The sequence below is a fragment of the Garra rufa genome, chromosome 2, assembly GCF_049309525.1.
Source record: "Garra rufa chromosome 2, GarRuf1.0, whole genome shotgun sequence".
NCBI classification, from domain to species: domain Eukaryota; kingdom Metazoa; phylum Chordata; class Actinopteri; order Cypriniformes; family Cyprinidae; genus Garra; species Garra rufa.
This window is the reverse complement of record NC_133362.1, coordinates 36,661,603-36,682,230: the sequence shown is the minus strand read 5'-3', so window position 1 is coordinate 36,682,230 and position 20,628 is coordinate 36,661,603. Positions and strand designations below refer to the sequence as shown.

General features: G+C 34.9%; 1 protein-coding gene across 10 annotated transcripts in view; it reads right to left on the bottom strand.

Annotated features, from left to right (window-relative positions):
* The window catches only part of col13a1 (collagen, type XIII, alpha 1), a 143,472-nt gene that overhangs the window by 38,019 nt on the left and 84,825 nt on the right, over positions 1 to 20,628 (bottom strand). For 8 of the 10 annotated variants that reach the window (XM_073834210.1, XM_073834217.1, XM_073834219.1 and 5 more), the window contains 6 exons: positions 16,559 to 16,651; positions 15,229 to 15,270; positions 14,992 to 15,009; positions 14,477 to 14,503; positions 14,031 to 14,075; positions 10,022 to 10,048 (listed from right to left, as the gene is read on the bottom strand). In XM_073834210.1, coding sequence (XP_073690311.1) covers positions 10,022 to 10,048; positions 14,031 to 14,075; positions 14,477 to 14,503; positions 14,992 to 15,009; positions 15,229 to 15,270; positions 16,559 to 16,651 — 252 coding nt within the window. The remainder of the gene's footprint in view (positions 1 to 10,021; positions 10,049 to 14,030; positions 14,076 to 14,476; positions 14,504 to 14,991; positions 15,010 to 15,228; positions 15,271 to 16,558; positions 16,652 to 20,628) is intronic. The other 2 variants (XM_073834211.1, XM_073834215.1) reach the window with 1 other exon arrangement.

The following is a 20,628-nucleotide window of genomic DNA, read 5'->3' as shown; positions in this document are numbered from 1 at the left end:
AGGGATTTCTGCGTGCATAGTCTTCCATTAAACTGCGTTGCTTTTAGAAGCGTCAATTCAGTTGTTGCATATAGTTTAATGTCTTTATTTCGGGATTATCAAAGTAAATTATAACTCAAACTTGAGATTTTAATGGGGCACAGCAGATTTTCACTGGGGCACGTGCCCCAGTAAAAAGGGTCTAGCAACGCACCTGCCCTGAAGCGGCTTCATAGCTGCATCCATGTTTGCACGTCTCATTTGATGTGGTAATTTCACAGAAGTTGAAGACTCGTTCTCGCCCCCTACAGTGCAATTCGACTAGGTATACGTCATCCGTGCTAAAATATCAAGGTGAAAGTCATCATATCTTGCGTAGTTTAGACCCAGCTCCCAACCCAACTTTGAGAATAGATTAATGGCGATATTTTTTTTAATCGCCCGATAAGAGTCTCACGTTAACGCAGCACGTTAACGCCGATAACGGCCCAACACTAGTTTATTTACAAAACAACACCATAAACACAAACACAATATTGAAGGTAATATACATATAATGAAACATTGTCATAAAAATCCTTATTAAAGGCAAAAATTACTTGCATTTATGCGTCTGCTTGCTCGAGTGAGCAGCCATGTTGGAAATTTCTCTTAGCCCTTCGTTTGAAGTGAGGTCCCGAAAAATCTTCATTTGGAGGGCTATCTGGCCCTTCCCCTTACCCCTACCCATCCAACCAAAAGAGAAATGAGACACCCCTACCCCTTCATGTGAACGCGCCAAACGGAGGGGTAGGGCTAAGTGTAGGGGTAAGGGGTAGAATTGGGATTGAGCCAAAGTCACTATTCTGAGAAAATAAAGTCACAATTCTGAGAAATAAAGTCACAATTCTAGTTTATATCTCAGAATTGCGACTTTATTTCTCTGAATTGAAATAAAGTCGCAATTCTGAGAAATAAAGTCGCAATTCTGATAAATAAACACAATTCTGAGAAATAAAGTTGCAATTTTTAGAAATAAAGTCACTATTCTGAGAAAATAAAGTCACAATTTTTGAGAAATAAAGTCACAATTCTGAGAAATAAAGTCGCAATTCTGATAAATAAACACAATTCTGAGAAATAAAGTTGCAATTTTTAGAAATAAAGTCACTATTCTGAGAAAATAAAGTCACAATTTTTGAGAAATAAAGTCACAATTCTGAGAAATAAAGTCACAATTCTAGTTTATATCTCAGAATTGCGACTTTATTTCTCTGAATTGAAATTAAGTCGCAATTCTGAGAAATAAAGTCACAATTTTGAGAAATAAAGTCACAATTCTGAGAAATAAAGTCGCAATTCAGGGACATTAACAATTCTGAGAAATAAAGTCGCAACTCTGAGAAATAAAGTCACAATTTTGAGAAATAAAGTCACAATTCTGAGAAATAAAGTCACAATTCTAAGAAATTAAGTCACAATTCTAGTTTATACCTCAGAATTGTTACTTTATTTCTCTAAATTGAAATAAAGTCGCAATTCTGAGAAATAAAGTCAGAATTTCAAGATATAAACTTACAATACTGACTTTTTTTCTCTCAGAATTGCGAGTTTAGATGATATGAAACTTGCAATTGCAAGACAAAAGTCAGAATTGCAAGATATAAACCAGCATTTGCAAGAAAAAAGTCTTTCAGTTCTGACTTTATAATTCGCAATTTCGAGTTTATATCTCACAATTCTGAGAAAAAAAGTGTCTGAATTGTGCGATAAAAAGTCGCGATAACCTTTTTTTTTTATTTAGTGCTGAAAACAGGCTTCCATACTTCAGTGCATCTTTGCTCAAATAAATTAATTAATACTAAAAAAATTCCACATAAATACATAAATAGATGCTAATCTTACTGACCTAAAACTTTTTAGCAGTAGTGTTCTTTTATTTAATTAATGTATTTTTAGGATGTGCAGAAAAATTCATATAAAGAAAATGACTTTGCAGTAATTTATTCTGTTGCGGCCGCTTCATGTAGCACATAAAAGCCCACTGTAAAATCACTGTAATGCATGGCTTTTCCTGACTTATTGCTTTAATAGCCCTTGGGTTCTCTGTTTTATCAATCCTGGTCTGGAGGGGAAGTGTGTAACTGAGAACTTTTGAGTGCCAAAGTCAAAGGGAACGAAACAAAGCGGCTCTCATTTGATCTCTGAGGTGCTGCACTTTAAATTCATGTCAGGCTATCATCTCTCGTTCCTACTTGACATAGGAGTCTAATGGCGGAGGAATCAAACGTGTTACATGAGTGAGTGTCTTTCACTGTGTTTTTATGCACATTCGATTTTTACTGTAAATGTGTGTTACATTTCCCATTGGAGAGAAACGCAGACAGTCTTAAACAGCCTCAGTGAATACAGATGAGGCTCACCCGCTGCTGGCCGCAGGAGTAAAAGGAGTTAATTTAGCGTTTGCTTATCTCCTTTTTATCTCATAAATTTTCACTGGCTTTCACTACTCAAAACCTAATACTGACTAGTAATGACAGAGACAGATGTTTTTGAGGAAGGACAGCAGTTTCTCTAACAAACAGGTACTGTGGTGATGCCATAGTAAAGTGATGACAGCCATTGTTAAATACTGTGGGTATACAATACAATTGCGAGGTTATGTACATTATTAGGCTGAAATGTTTAAATTAGCTCTCGTCTAGACAACACCACTGAATAAAAAATAAAAAAGGTAAATGTGAATTTTTATCTCACAATTCTGACTCTCAAAAAAAGTTAAGTTTTTCAATTGTGAGAATTGCAAGTTTATTTCAACAAATTCTTGGAAAAAAATATTAGAATTGCCTGTTTATATCTGTTATTGACTTCATTTCTCAGAATCGTGAATTTATATTTTGCAATTTTGATTTAGAACACAATTGTGAGAAGAAGAAAAAACCTGAATTGCAAGATATAGCAAAACAAGGTGGGAATTGCTTTTTATATATTCTGAAAAAAAGCCAGAATTGCAAGTTTATTTGAACAAATTCTAAGAAAAAATGTCAGAATTGCCTGTTTACATCGCAATTCTGACTTCATTTCTCAGAAGTGTGAGTTTATATTGCAATTTTGACTTTAGAAAAAATATCAGAATTGCAAGATATAAACATGCAGCTCTGAGAAAAAAGTGAGAATTGTATTTATATCATGCAATTCTGAGAAAAAAAATCTAAATTGTGAGTTTATTTCATCAAATTCTGAGAAAAAAAATTAGAATTGCCTGTTTATATTACAATTTTGACTTCATTTCTTAGAATCATGAGTTTATATCTTGCAATTTTGAGAAAAAAATTGTGAGAAAATAAAAAACAGAATTGCGAAATACAAATGCAGTTCTGAGAAAAAAGGTGAGAATTGTTTATATCACCCGAAAATGAGAAAGAAAAGTCAGAATTGCAAGTTTATTTAAACAAATTCTGAGAAAAAAAAATCATAATTGCCTATTTATATCGCAATTTTGACTTAATTTCTCAGAATTGTGAGTGTATATCTTGCAATTTTGACTTTAGACTCGTAATTGCGAACAAAAAAGTCAGAATTGCGAAATACAAACACGCAGTTCTGGGAAAAAAGTGAGAATTGTGTTTACATCATGCAATTCTGAGAAAAAAAATCTGAATCGTGCATCAGGTCAGACTTACCTGTTTATATCACAATTTTAAATTAATTTCTCAGAATTGTGTTTATATCTTGCAATTTTATATTTAGAACACAATTGTAAGGGAAAAAATCTGAATTGTAAGATATAAACTTGCAATTGCGACAAAAGAGTCAGAATTGTGAAATACAAAAAAGCAGTTCTGAGATTTTTTTTTAACAAATTCTGATAAAAAAAATGACATAATTGCCTGTTTATATAGCAATTTTGACTTCATTTATCAGAATTGTGAGTTTATATCTTGCAATTTTGACTTTAGAAAAGAACTTTGTGAGAAAAAATATCGGAATTGCGAGATATAAAAAGTGAGAAATGTGTTTATATCACACAATTAAAAAAAAAGTGAGAATTACTAGTTTATTTTAACAAATTCTGAGAAAAAATGTCATAACTGCCTGATTATCTTGCAATTTTGACTTTAGAACAGAATTTTGTGAGAAATTCTGACTTCATTTCTCAGAAGTTTGAGTTTATATCTCACAATTCTGACTTTATTACTCACAATTGCGAGTTTGTATCTCACACTTCTGAGAAAGAAAATTCAGAATTGCTAATTTGTATCACGCAATTCAGAAAAAAAAATCAGTAAACTCGCAATTGCAAAAAAAAAAGTCATAATTTTTTCACTTTATTCAGTGGCGGAAACGGGCTTAATTTTTTTATTTTCCATAATTATTTCATAGTTTTGATGACTTTAATATTATTCTAAAATGTTAATGGTAATAGTATTAAAACAGAAAAAAAAAATCTTCTTGAGCAGCAAATCAACATATTAGAATTATTTCTGTAGGATCATGTGACACTGAATACTGAAGTAATGTCGCTGAAAATTATTTTAAATTATATTTTAAAATATATAAAAATATAAAGCAGTTATTTTAAACTGTAGTAATATTTCACAATATTACAGCTTTAACTGTATTTTTTTTTATCAAATAACTGCAGCCTTGCTGAGCATAAGGGACGTTCAAAAACATTTAAAAAAATCTTACTAATCCCAAACTTTTGAATAATAGTATATCATATTATTTACATTCCATTATATTAAAACAAGCAATAGCCTGCTCCTCAAACAAACCGTCCATCAACCCCATACCCACGCAAAAATGTTTCTGCATTCAATTAGAGGCAGTGTTGAAGTTATATATATAAATGTATAAAAAAATACTAAATATAGCACTGCTGCAGATGTGCTTATTCATCTGTCAGCTCCCCAGATGGTATGTCTGCTGAGTCTAACGATGAAAACATTCATATATTTAAACACGGCATTCGAAAGCAGAAACACAAAGCTCTGTCATGACAACAGACCTAACAATCGAAGAGTATGGCAGCACATGTTTGGCAGGGACAACGGCAGGTAGCAAAAATAAGTGTGCTAAGTCCATCAAGCTGCGTGTAACAGGGGACTCTCCACAAACAGCAGGGTAAGAGGCCTGTAAATCAGACGCACAGGTGCTCAGATGAAGGAAGTAGGGAATGTCTTGAGCTTGCGGCCTGTTTTTCTTATAGCGTGCAATCCCTCTGGTCTCCCAGCGTGACTCCGGGACTGAGTCATATGTCTTTGTGCACATCCTGGTTTCAGTTGCAAAGCATTTGTCCTGCCCTCAGCCCTTGCAAGTGCTCACTTTGGTAACGTAAGCCGGTGTCTACCAGTGGTGCCGAGTCAATGAGGGTGGATGAGTTATAGGAATATACATTTAGGAAGGACTTAAAGGAACCTTTCACTCGAAAATGAAAATTCTGTCACTATAGACTCTCTGTGTGATAAACAGATCCAAAACCTCCCATTAACTATAGCTCTCAACCTCAAGGCTCTTGTACAGTACGTTGAAATAATAAATAGATTTGAAAGAAGTGTCTTATAGTCACCAAGGCGACATTTTATTTGATCAAAAATACTTGTGAAATATTATTACTATTTAAAATAACTATTGTGTATTTGAATATATTTTAAAATGTGATTTATTCCTGTTATACAAAGCTGAATTTTCAGCATCAGTACTCCAGTCTTAAGTCACGTGATTCTTCAGAAATCATTCTAATATGCTGATTTGCTGCTTAAGAATTATTATTTTTTTACTTATTATTGAAATTGAAAACAGTTGTGCTTAATATTTTTGTGAAAAATTATATCAACACAGAATTTAATATATTCACTTAGCATTAAAGGATGCATTTAATGAATCAAAAGTGACAATAAAGACATTAATAATGTTACAAAAGATCCCTATTTCAAATAAATGCTGTTCACTGAACTTTCTATTTATCAATGAATCCTGAAAAAAGTTTTCATATTAATAATAATGAGAATCAATATTAAATATAGCTGCAAGCAGCAATTACCGGGGTTCAAGCACTTTAAGGTATTTCAGCTATTTATTATTACAGATTTACAGATAATTTACCATAGAAATATTATGTTTTGTAACGTTTATGACTGTTATAGTGCCAGCTGTCGTCCGATCTCCTTAAAACTTTGCATGTTTGTTTAGAATCACCTGTCGCATGTGCTCACCAGGTTTTGTGAAGTTTTGAGTTTTCTTTTAGGCTTTATAGGATTTTGGGTAAATTTGAACAGGTCCCTTTTCTAAACGACTGTGTTATAGCTTCACAAAGGATAAATTCCAACTTTTTTTTTTTTTTTATAATTATTGACCAAGAGAGTCCAAAAAATTGTTCTGCAGTGTTTTTTTTTTTTTTCAAGATTCAGCGAAAAACCTAGGACTAGTTTGTAAAAGTATTTTTTTTTTACATCTTCTCAATCATTTAACAGACTATTTGATTGACAGCTGTGTTGTTCAGAATGAGGAGTTCTGTCGTATGATACGAATATCGTGTGTATGTGCGAAAAACCACGCAATGTACAATCATTTACACCGTAGAAAAACGTGATATCGCCCCTGAGTGGCCGATTTCTTTCAAACAGACCTTTGGGGCCGTGAGTCAAACAGGCACATTAAGTTTCGTTCCGATCGGCCTCCATTAACCTTGTCAAATAGGTGCTCAAACTTTATCTGCCAATGGCAGCCATGTTTTTTGAGATACGCAAACGTCCTTATAAAAATTTGTGGCACTTTGGACCAAGACTGTGCCAAGCGATTTTCATGTTGATAGGACAAATGGTTACATACTGTAGGTATAACTATTTTTATGTTTTTTTCCCTCTTATAGCGCCACCAAGTGGCCAAGCTCCACGATTTCTGTCCTGTGACTTCAGATTGAGCTCTTACATAAGTGTCCTAAATTTGGCGAAGATATCTCTTCGATTATACTTTTTTTTAAATTATTGATATTCACTCTCCAGAAAACCTTTCTGCACGAGTTTGGTTCTGATCGGGTGAAAAACATAGGACTAGGTCACAAAAGTAGGTTTTGCAAAAAATCCAAAATACCTGAACATTTCGAGGCTCACAATCTAATCTGAGGCATGTTTTTGTCCAAAGACATAAGGTTTAGGAGTAATTATGAGCGATTTCGTACTTTTGATCGCTGTAGCGCCCCCATCAGGCCGATTGGGGCAAGCCTTGGTGACGTTGTCAACGGTGTGAGTACTACCATCCCTCCAAGTTTCAAGTCTCTACGACTTACAGTTTGGTCTGCACGATCAGTTTTACGTGGAGATTGCTGATCCTTGGCCATTCTAACAATTACAATAGGGTTTTAGCACTACACACTTAAACCCCTAATAATAGAGCCCAAATATAAACTGATAATAACTGAGCAGCAAATCAGCATATTAGAATGATTTCTGAGGGATCATGTGCCACTGAAGACTGGCGTAATAATGCTGAAAATACAGCTTTGATCACCGGAATAATTTACATTATATTTAAAGACCAAACAGTTTTTTTAAAATTGTAACAATATTTCACAATATTACTGTTTACTGTATTTTTGATTAAATAAGTGCGGTCTTGGTGAGCAAAAGAGACATGTATCCAAGAAGCTTCAGAGCTTGATCATGCAGTTTAGCTTTTTACACACACATACAAAGAAACCACCCACAGTTAAATGCACAACAAACTACATTTCTCAGGCAAAGTACCTTCTCCCCCTTCTCTCCTCTTTGCCCATCCATCCCTGGTTCACCCTACACAAATGCACAGACGGAAACATCTTTAGCAGAGCAACACACACTAATAAATACAAACTTCTGGAGGCGAACTGGAGCACATATGCAGACATGGGACATGTGATCCCAAACAAAGTCATGAGATGAGAAAGCATTTTCTCTTGGCACACTCTGAATTAAGAAGCCAGAAATGATAAATCGATGAAGATGCTGATCTAGAGTAATCCTCTGATCCTGTGAGCATCAGGGCGCTTTACTATGGGGCTCTACAGGGTGGTCGGGGGGAGGAGGCGGGATGTGCAGAGGAAATGAAAATTCCATCAAACTCATAGTAAAGGATTTCTGTGAGACACAGAGTTCACGTAAGATGTCTGGCCCATGGACTCCAGCCTCTGCTTCCTCTCTCGTCTGAACACAGGGTTTATTAAACACCCCATGAAATTGTTTGGCAAGCACAATTTTCTTTCCTGTGTTGTTGTAGTTTCTACCGAAACCGTTTTGGGCAGGACATACAGTATATTTTAAAAAATAGGTAAATGAAAAAAAATCTAAATATTGAGAAAATCACCCTTAAAGTTGTCCAAATGAAGTTCTTAGCAATGTATATTACTAATCAAAAATTGAGTTTTGATATATTTACTGTAGGAAATTTACAAAATACCTTAATGGAACATGATCTTTACTTAATATCCTAATGATTTTTGGCATAAAAGAAAAAAATAATAATTAAAAATAAATAAATTAAAATACTGAAGAAAAAAACAGTAATATTTTTGTAATATTATTGGAATTTAAAATAATGGTTTTATATTTTAATATTATTTAAAATATAATTTATTTCTGTGATCCAAATCAGATTTTTTTAGCATTATTACTCATTCTAATATGTTGATTTATTATCAGTGTTGGAAACAGTTTTGATGCTTTTTCTTTTTTGGAACCTATGTGATACTTTTTTGGGGGATTCTTTGATGAATAAAAAGTTAAAAAGAACAACATTTATTTAAAATAGAAATTTTTTGTAACAATATACACTACTGTTTAAAACTTTGGGGTCAGTACATTTTTTTACTTTCTTTTTTTTTAAACATCCTTTATTCAGCAAGGATGGTTAAACTGATACAAAGTGATAGTAAAGACATATATTGTTTGAAAAGATTTTTCAAATCTTTTCATTTTTTTATTCATCAACAAATATTTTTTCAAAAAAATATCACAACTTTCCAACATTGATAATAAATGTTCATATTAGAATGATTTCTGAAAGATCATGTGACAGTGAAGTCTGGAGTAATGATGCTGAAAATTCAGCTTTGCATCACAGGAATAAATACAATTTTAAAGTAGATTTAAATAGAAAACTGGTATTTTAAATAACAATAATATTTCACAATATTGCTGTTTTTCTGCATTTTTTATCAAATAAATGCACCCTTGATGAGCAAAAGAGAATTCTTTAAAAAACATAAACAAATCTTTCTGATCCCAAACTTTTGAATGGCAGTGTAGTCCTTGGTTAATTTTATTTAATGTTATTTTATTTGTGTGCTTTTAAGCTGCTTATCTGCAATTTAGTTTCTGTAAAAGCTCTTTTGAGCATGATTTGAGCTTATGACCCTTCTAAGACATCACACCCTGTGTTTTCCCTGGCCTCTCCACACAGATGAGCTCATTGAGGCTATCTATCACTGCTGGCTTTACAGGACAACACTCAGCATTAAGCAGTTAGACAGTCGGAATAGCTGTATCCTATCGGGACTATTGGTGCATCAGCAGGTGTAAACTTTAGTGTGTCCCACTCCTGTTTACAGGGCAAAAGCCTCCCCAGTGAGAAACAGTGTAAGCGCTCCAGCAGATGCAAGGCCTTGGACATGTGATACAGTCACACAAACATAAATCTTCAGATGTTTAGATTTACCCTCTGCTTTTTCAAGACAGTGCCTGACTTTAATGAATTCAAAAGATGACATGATAATCAAAACAGAATGCAAAAGTGAGATTTCCATACACAGAATAACAATTAATGTAAACTTGGAGTGGGCAATTTATGCGTCACCACACGCAACTGGCCATTGGCCGATCAAACAAATAGCCCCGCCTCCAAACTCATGCTATTGGTTGAGTCAATGTTGCTATGTTGAGCTGGTCAGGATCAAACAAACATCAATGTTTTGATAGCAGCATAAAGACAGAGCGATCAACCTACAAACTGGTTACTTCAACCATCCATTTTAAGAAAATGGCCATTTTTAAAACAGCAATAGCAAGAATTAAATTGTGTTCCTTACCTTTATTCCTTCATCTCCTTTAATTCCCTAAAGAAAAAACAGGAACAAACAAAGTAATCAATATGCCATGTAAGACAAAAACAGCTTCTGATAATGTTGACCTGCTTTCTCTTGTTCTAAAGCAATTAATTTACATCGATCAGAGCGACAAGGTCAGCAGAGTTTTAGTTCACCAACGTCATTTATCTAAAAAACCCATTCAGTCTGCTGTTTAGTGGAGGAGTTATTTAAGCAAACATTTCTGTTCTTTCATATTCAATGTCATGTGGCTTGGCAGCGCTGAATAAACAGCTAAACATCCATGAAGGCGACAGACAGTAATTTTTCAGAAATAAAGTCTCGTGGGAGGAAAGCAAAGTCAGCCGTTGATTAATCGTGCTGGTAATGTGCCGAATAACTTGTCTTCTCTGATTTTAACCTTTTAATTGTAAAGCCATTGACTTGGCCCTTCGCCTCTCTCGCAGATGAATGTAAAGATGTCTCTTTTCCGAGCAGAAATGCTAGGCCAGACAGGAGACAACCCCAGCTCACAGGGGAGAACACATTTTAGCCTGCCTCAGTAATCTTCGGTTTTGTGAGCATTTGTGAATGCAGCACCGGCCAATATCCAGAAGGTGGTGCAGTTGTGCAAAACAACTAGCACAACAGATTTTACCTGAGCTAAAATGAGATTGAATGTAAACATAAACACTTGAGTCTAACTCTAGTATATAGTAATTTTTCATAAGCTCGCTGCATGACATGCTTACTATCAATCTAGCTTTAGATATTGACTGGGTGCGTGTGTTGGACAGAAACTATGTGGCTGATGGAAGAAAGCTCAAGTTCACAAAGGTAGATTTGGAAGGGAATGGATATGCAGGTTGTTCCAGAGTTCACATGTGTAAAAGTGTAACACAAATCCAAGATTGAGAACTATAAGGTTGTATCAAAGCAAAGCTAAATCAATTTCACATGGAAAAAATTATATGTGGTTTTCATGCCAACATCTATCCCTCACAAAGTGTCAATCAACGCACTTGTAACTGCACTTGGGCTAAGCTGTTTGACCCACTGTTCTGTTCTGGAAACAAGAGTGGAATGAGGTGGAAAGATTGTTGTGTGTGCAGGATACAAAAATAAATGAAAGTTCAGGTTAAGTTTTTTTTAGGAGTTTTGTGTAGAAAGGTGTGTTAAATCGATTAAAAGTAACTATAAAGACTATAAAGGATGTGCCTGAATGTCGTGTTCGGAGACACTGAACTTAAACAATGCCACTGAACCGAATGAAAGTTGCATTTTAACAAATTATTACTGCTGAAAATGGTTAATTATTGTCATGTTTTGGGGTGTATTAATTGGTCTGACCAGGAAAAAACATTTGGAGTACTCTACACTGCCAAAAGCTATAACAAATCAACGAGAAGAGTGCCAGAAAACTGTCTGAGGAACAAAAGTCGTTTGTGGTTGGCCAAACTGAACCAGATTTTACAGGGCAAGAATCTTGACAACATTCGTGTTTGTTCTTATCATTTCCGGTCAGGTAGAAATATTAGGCTAATATCTTAATTAATAGCGCTTGTGTGTATCTTTACCACCTAATAACTTTAGTTTGTCAAAATTTTGTGCACTTTGCTCCTTACTAAGTTATGGTGATCATACGTCCTTTTCCCCCAGACATGTCCTCTTTTTGGACTTAAAAAATGCGTCCGACCGGGATTCTTAAATCGCCCAAAATGTCCAGGATTCGGCTTTTGCTTTCTACAGTCGCCATTCATTGTGTGCGTTTTTGTAGTAAAGCCTTGCGCAGGACTGTTTTCTTAATTCCGCTCCCGCATACATTCTAATATTGAATATAATATGCGCGTCACTGAGTCGCTATCAATATAGTAGTAGCCTATTTAAATCGCTTTGGATGCAGCTCGCGTTGGATACAGAGCTGCCAAATCCACATTTTTTTTCCACAGAATTGGGCTGATTTTAAACTGTTGCGAGCAAAACAGTTTGATTTTCTCCCCTGGTTTAAAAGTTTTAAATATTGTATGAATTCCATTTGACTGAAATGCTTATATTGACACAGTTTGCATTCTACCTGTCTAAAACTGTGGTAGATATTAGTTTTGTGAAGGATGGCCACTGTGGTAGAAAGCTTTTTAGCTGTGTTTATGATCAATCTGCATAACGGTGACTGTAAAATATTTAGTTTGGGTATGGAAATGACATATTTTGATACCAAAACTAGGACACCAATCTCCAAACCCAAACATATTTAAATTAAAATATGGTCATCCTAACTAAGTCCTTCTCTATATGATTTAGCAGCTTCCACAAGTTTTTTCTGTGGTTTAGACAGCATAAATTAGCAGAAAAAAATGTATTCAGTAGTACATTAACCATGCAATCCATGAAGTTGTTTACATCCGAGTATCTCCAATATGGGTGCGCATCAGGGTAACAGACCAAATCTTGACGTAAGTGCAAACCCTCTCTATTCAGGCACATCCCTAGTAAAGACATTTATAATGTCATTTTTTTTTATAAATGTTCTTTTGATCTTTTATTTCTTTTTTTAAGGTATCATGGTTTCCACAAAAATATTGATAGGCTTATAAAGAAATCATAATATTACAATGATTTCTGAAGGATCATGTGACACTGAAGACTAGAGCTGCTAAAAATTCAGCTTTGCATCACAGAAGTAAATTACATTATAAAATAAATTAAAAAAAGAAGCAGATATTCTAAATTGTAATAATTTTTAGAATAACGTACTACTGTTTTTACTATATTTTTGATCAAAAAGAAGTCTTGTTGAGCTTGAGAGACTTCTTTCAAAAACATTTTAAAATATAGCTGCAAGCAGCGATTATGAGGTCAAGCCCCCAAAGGGCTGAGCGCAACACAGAGCAGGAAGAACAAAACCGGCAGAAATTGAATGAACATGAAAACTGTTCAAAAATTATAGCAAAAATGTGCATTTTTGGTATCTCATGACCCATAGGTGACGCTGTTTTCAATTTCGGCATGGACCCTCAGAGCATGGTGTTGATGAAGCATACCAAGTTTCATTTCAATTGATCAAGTTTGGCCAAGATATAGCCTCCAAACCAATTTTGGGTCAACCCCGTTAATTTTGCGACATCATAACTTCTGAACAAAGATGAATAAAAAAAAAATGTTCAGTCATTTCAGTGCAGGTCAGTCCAAAGATTATCTGAGCCAATTTTGGGAAGAATTGGATCAATTTTCAAGGAGGAGTAGCAAAAAAATACTGTACTAGTGGTGGTGCTATAGAGTTGGTCCTAGAGACTCCAAAGTTGGCCAGATCACTATTCATGGCCTTTACTACAAGTGTGCCAAATTTCAGCATTTTCAGACATTCCGTTCATAGGGCTGTCATAGACTTCAACTGGATGAAAATAATAAGAAAACATACAGATACAATAGAGGCTACAGCCCTCGGGCTTGGCCACTACAAAACCTTACTAGTGTATTTTTGTGCTTCATAGCATTACACTAAGCCCCATTTACTATCTTAATTCAATCTTTCATTACCTCAGGGGTAATGCACTCAATGACTTTGGAGTTAAGCACATTGCTTAAGGGGAAGACAGTAAAACCCCAAACAGATGCTGTTATCAGCAACCCCCGGTTTACTGAGCAATTCCTCTAGCGCTCCAATGGAATTTAGTCTTGTAACCCAAACAATAAAGATGCCGTCCCACTGGCTTAATCAAAACTATATGATTTGGGTATCTGATGTCACACCTACAGACTGTCTTGGATAACACCCTCCTCTGTTGAAAGCCTGATTAAAGACGGAAGCAAGTATGTAATCTGAATACATCTGTGTTTCCTACATCCTGGAAAAAGCCAGTAAGCTTTGAATCTGACTCAAAGGGGGCTGTCAATTTGAAGTTACCCTCTGTGTTGGGATTATATAATGAGCTGACCCACAAATGATGGGTGACCCGTGGAGCAGGTTAATTATTTAAGCAGCTTAAACCAGTCAAAGGTTACAGATTCCTACCTTGGGGCCTTCAGGTCCACTTGGACCAGCTTCACCATGTTCACCCTGAGAGATAAAGACAAAATCAGTTAGAAAGAAGAAAAATAGATGAATTGTGTTCTCTCTAATCCACTAATATTTTATCTGTACTCTAGCATGACTTTAAAGTGATGTGCCAAGTTTCTTTTTCCACTTTGAAAGTCTTCATCTAGTATGGCGATTGATGAGGGCTCTGCCCTGTAGCTTAGAGGTTTTCAATCACTCTGTTGAATGATTAATTGAAACGTCACTCCCTCACAGTTCAGCTTAATTCCTGAAGGTTCCTCTGAGGAGAAGGATCCGTTTCTAAGCGTTTTGTTTAAGCAATCAGCCGCAGTGCCAAATTTCTAGCCCTAAAACGTGGGATTTGAAGAATGGATAACACAAACAATAAAAGCCTACTCGCGTACTTTGATAGACTCACTCACCTTTTGTCCAGGTACACCGGGTTCACCCTATAAAAGAAGCAAAAACAAAGACTTTTATTTGCTCTTTGGCTTTTAACAAAAAGCGATTTTATTTGTTTCATATAGTTGGAGCTATCGAGTTGTAAAACGAGCAATAAGCAGAGCGGTATTCCTTTATTGGGAACTTTGTGTCCAAAGGAGAAAGCCTTCAGTTACAGCTGTTATACAGACTGGCAGACAATCTTTATAGAGAGATGAAATGTGCTTCTATAAGGGACTAGTGCTTCTAAATGGAGTACAATTAAAATTCCCCCATCTAAACTCAGTGGCAATTAACGCATCAGGGGAAATACACACTTATCCAACAGCAACACGGATAATCAATTATGGCGTATCCACCCCTTCTGTACTGGCAACGACAGAGCAGACCCACCCTGTAGGCTGCTGAACTGTGTGTGAACTTCATGTGAGCCTGTTTACGACTCGCCTGTGGAAAATACTATCATTGCAGAGCAGCTGGACAGCTGTGTGCTTACCTTCAGGCCCGGTAGCATCTACAAATGAAAGAAAAAGAAACATAGTTTTAGTCATACTGAACATTACAGAGTTATGATTTCATGTCAAATAATGTCAAATATCTCTGTCAAACATACTTTCAGTTTGAAGCTTAAAATGTCATATGGAGCATTATAGACTTCTGAGTTTATTTCACCTCATGTCAAGAATCCGTATTAGGTAGGTAAGGATGAAAACACATGTATTGAAGAACTCACCCTTGGGTCTTTTCCAGGTTTTCCAGGTTCTCCAGGTTTACCCTATGCCAAAGTGAAAAGGTAAATAGGTAAAACACACAAAGACCAACAACAACAAAGGCAAAAGTGCAAATGTTAAACACAGAAATGCAGGAATGTGCAGCCATGATTGCACATGACACAATAATAAAAATAAATCTGTACATTATCTAAATAAATAAATCAACATTTTTTAATTACGTGAGAAAAAAAGAGGCCACAACATTATGGCCCTGAGATAATGGCCTGGGACAATGATTTATGCAATTATACAATGTGATGGATGTTTGACCAAAAATATTTGACTGCATAATCACATAAATGAACAATCAGAATAATTTATTCCAGAGAGCCATGTGACAAATGCTACCAGTCAAAAGTTTTTGAACAGTAAGATTTTAAATATTTTTTAAAATATTCTTCAGCTCACGAAGCCTGCATTTATTTGCTCCAAAAACAGTACAATTTTGAAATATTTTTGCTATTTAAAATAACAGTTTTCTATTTGAATATATTTAAAAATGTAATTTATTCCTGAGATTTCAAAGCTGAATTTTTAGCATCATTTCTCCAGTCACATGATTCTTCAGAAATCATTCTAATATTCTGATTTTCTGCTAAAAAAAAACATTTATTATTATTATTATTATGTTAAAAACAGCTGAGTAGAATTTTTTCAGGTTTCTTCGATAAATAGAAAGTTCTGAAGAACAGCATTTATCTGAAATAGAAATTTTTTGTAACATTATAAATGACTTTATCCTCACTTTTGATCAATTTAAAGCATCCTTGCTAGATAAAAGTATTCTTTTCTATAATTACTTTCCCCCAAAAAATGAATAAATAAATTATACTGACTCCAAGCTTTTGAATGGTATAGTGTGTAATGTTACAAAAGCTTTTTATTTCAGATAAATGCTGTATGTATGTGATGTACTCAACTGTTTTAAATATTGATAATAATAATATTCATAATAATAATGTTTCTTGAACAGCAAATCAGCATATTAGAATGATTTCTGAAGGATCATGTGACACTGAAGATGATGAAAATTTTGAGATCAACTTTGAAATCACAGGAATAAATTACATTTGAAAATATATTCAAAAGGAAAACATTTATTTTAAATTGTAAAAATATTAAAAAAAAAAAATCTGTTATTGCTGTACTTTGGATCAAATAAAAAAATCTTTGAAAAACGTTAAAAAATCTTACTGTTCAAAAACTTTTGACTGGTAGTGTATTTGATTAAAAATGAGCATGAGTTCTGCAGAAAACATTTCCTGATGCAGGCGATTTTCATCGACTTACCGGAGGCCCACTAGCACCATTTAGGCCAGGAGTCCCTGGGGGCCCTGGGGGGCCAGGAGGTCCCGGTGGTCCTTGTGCTCCGGGCTCGCCCTGCTGAGAGACAGGAAGTTAGCATCTGAGATAAAGAAGTCATTTGGATATAAGGTACAATTCATTACATCAGAGGCAGGATCCACTCCGATTCAAATCCAGTAATTCACAATAACCAGTTATGGAAATAAACAATTTGTTGATAGGATATCTACTCAAAAACTTTAATAAAATTGTATTTAGAAAAAATATTTAAAATATTCACAATAATTCACTGATGAAACAATGGATTTGAAGATGAGAGGAACCCAAGCCTGAAAGTTAAGAGTTGAATGTCAAGAGCCAGGATGAGATGATTGATGAGGTTATTCTAGATTATAGAGTACCATGTTTGGAAAAAAGGAAATAAAGGTACAAATTTACACGTAATGCTTTTAATGACCATTAGCTAACGGCTTCAACTTACTTTAGCAAACCCTATAATATTGCTTGTGGCCTCAGATCTTCTTCAGTAAGGTCTGCATTAGCGCTTCTCAACTGGTTTTGTTTCAAGAGCCAATTGGACATCAAATGGTGACCCAAAATTGTTTGTTGTACAAAATTGAATTTCAATGGTTTTGTTCGTTCAGAAGCCAACAACAACAAAACACACTGTGGTCCGCACAAACCATGTTTATCCTCATTGTAAGTGAACTCAAATTCCATGTAGTCTAGATAATGTTTTTTGAGGAGAGTTTGATTAAACGTCCAGCCTTTGACATAAACAACAAAATACATGAGTAGATTTTTCTCCTTTTTTAATGAGAAGACTATCTACCAGTTGAAAACCACCACTCTAGATGGGCTGTTTTAAAACTATCTTGGGTACTTCTTAGCAAGAGGAGATCTTCAACACAGAAGAAGACTAAACAAAATCATCTACAGGAAAGTGTCCGGTATTTACACAGCGAGAGGGATGTGAAAATAGGAAATAAGACTGGACTAAACAATATCCTGCTACTCCTGAGAAGAGACCATAAGGAGAACTGATTATTTAAGATTTCTGCTGTGTAATTATAAGTCTGTTTTTAACATTAAAGAGGCTTAGTCTGCACTCCAAGAACTCGGTATAAGTTAGAATAATTTTCCATCCATTAACAGCAAGTCTGCTACTATAGAGAGAAAATTAAGACCTCCTACATGCTGGCAACTGTGTGCAGGACTGATTAACCACAAATAGAGCAGATACCGTGACAAAGAAAAGCTTTTCTTTAATGCTGTCTCTGTTCAGTAGCTGCCTGAAGCTCAGTGAAATCCGGAACACATCCATCAGATTCAGATCCATATTTTATCCATTTATTTCTTGACAGGACTTGTCTAGATTTGATTTATGAGGCCAGATGTAGATCCATTAAATGGAGACATTCCATGATCTCCATCCAATGCACAGACCCGACCCAACCTAAAGACCCAGCCAATCAGCTGCTAAGCTCTTTCCCTAACACTGTGGTCTTCAACAGTCTGTACCATTACCTCCAAACATGGTACTCTAAATCGGTGCACACAGACTACACACCTGTAGAAAGAAGATGGAGGACGGATGCCAACCGTGGTCAACCTGTGCCAAGGGCACTTTCTAGAGCGGGCAGTGAAGGCAAAGAGGCCAAAGTGGAGGGCTGACATCTCGCTTTAAGAAAGACTCACTTTGCTGCCAAATAAGCTCTCTTATTCTTTTATTATCTTTCAACTCTGTGGATTATAAAATCAGAAATCACTTCTGTTTTGTTTTGTTAATAGGGCAGGAGTCTTGCTCACTGTTCTTAAGGGATTTGTCAAGTCACTGTAAGCTGACAAAGGATTTAAATGTACATTGTGAGCGTATAAACACCCAATGAAATGGCTTAACGAATGTATTTTAGTTTTCATTTACAGAGCATCTGATTGGACGACCAAAGTCATTTTACAACAAGGTTCTACACTGTAAAAGTTTTCACCAGTTTCAACTTAAAAACTTAAGTTTAGCAGCTGCCTTAAGATTTTAAGTTAAATCAACTTAAGTCATTTAAACTCACTCATTTTTATTGTAATAAGTTAAAATAACTTGTAGTTTCAAGCTGATTTAACTTTAAAACTTTAGGCAGCTGCTAAACTTAAGTTTTTAAGTTGAAACTGGTGAAAACTTTTTACAGTGTACGTGTTAACATTAGTTAATGTAATTATTCATCTAAAATTAATTTTAAAACACTTCACCGTGTTTATTAACATTGCTAAATTATGCATATGTGACCCTGGACCACAAAACCAGTCTTAAGTAGCAATGGTGTATTTGTAGCAATAGCCAAAAACACGTTGTATGGGTCAAAATTATCAATTATTTCTTTTCAAAAATCATTTGGATATTAAATAAAGATCATGTTCCATGAAGATATTATGTACATTTCCTACCATAAATATATCAAAAACTGATATGAATATATTTTTAGCATGTTGTATAAACATCAGTTAATATGGGAACACATTTAATGTGTCCTTGTTACAGGTCAAATGCATTATACGTAATAACAGTAAATTATGCATAATTACAAGAAACAATAAACCAAACCCTAAATAAACAGTAGTTACTGTAATAAATATTACTTAGTACATATTTGTGTAATTTCACTGTAACCAGGATACATTAAAATAAAGCGTAACCCGTTATTATAACATCAACAAGTATGAATAGACAATGAACAATAGCAAACTTATATCACAGAAAGCTGTACAAATTGATGTTTATTATTCATGATGCGTGATGCATTAACTAATGTTAACATATTGTACTAATTTATAAATGCTACTTAATTTTGCCTCAAAGTTAACAGATATGAGCTTAAAACAGTAACACTTTACAATAAAGTTCATTATTTAACATTAGTTAAGAAATAATAATCTTAGTTCATGTTAATTTCAGCATTTACAAATGCATTATTCAAATCACAAGTTGTATTTGTTGGTGAACTAACGTGAACAAACAATGAACGACTGTGTTTTTATTAACTAACATTAACAAAGATTAATAAATAGTGTAATAAATGTACTGTTCATTGTTCGTTCATGTTATACATTAACTAATTTTATTGTAAAGTGTTAACCTAAAAATGTTTGATTTCATGGGGTGCTTAAACTATTTCTCACATCTAAAATTCTCTTTATTTCCAAAATAGTCAAGATAAAATTTCTGGTACGATTTAGAATACCTGAACGATCCCTAAATTTGCCCAGCATTACAATAGGACTAGACATACAGTATAAGGACAATCCATTATATATCATTGACTTTTATTGAGCTAATGTCCAGTTAAAACAGATGGACAATGTCTGAAAAGCCAGAGAGGGCCTGACAGAAGCCCTTCCTGTGGGGTAGAGTTTATACGCCTATAAAGTTTGTGAATTGGACATTATTTTAGGAAATAAGTCTACTATGTCATACTATGACAATGAAACCACTGGCTATGATATTTAACCCCATGGACGGTCACTAACAGGCCCGGCTGGCAGTGGGTGGACATTGGTTGGCATCCGTAGGGAAGGAGTGCGAGGGTGGCAGAGAGAGATGTACCTTGAGGCGCTTTAGGATTAGAGGGCTTATTGAGGGCATGTTGCGGACGGTGATGGGCAACATCTGCTGAGGTCACAAAGCACAGGTGGGCCAAGGTGCACAAAACCACCAGGCCAACAAGTTCACCAGGAGGCCAAAGGAAGGAAAGAGGAGAGGAGAGGAGGGGAAGGGGGGAAAAAAACAGAAAAACAAGTGAAAAAGAGAGTGAACAGTGAGGAAAAAGCAAGGCACAGGCATAGAGAAAGAGAGAGATGAAGTAGAAGAAGGGAAAGAGAGAGCCAAAAGGATTCAGCAGCATTGAACAGAGTCACGGGTCCATCAGAATGGAGTTTTGTAGGTTTGCTACTGAGATTTTTATCATTTTCACAAATATATATATATATATATATAAACTGTATTGACTTCCTAATCCACTTTTTCCAAAGCCTATGCAATGCCATTGAGTTAATTTTGATAATTG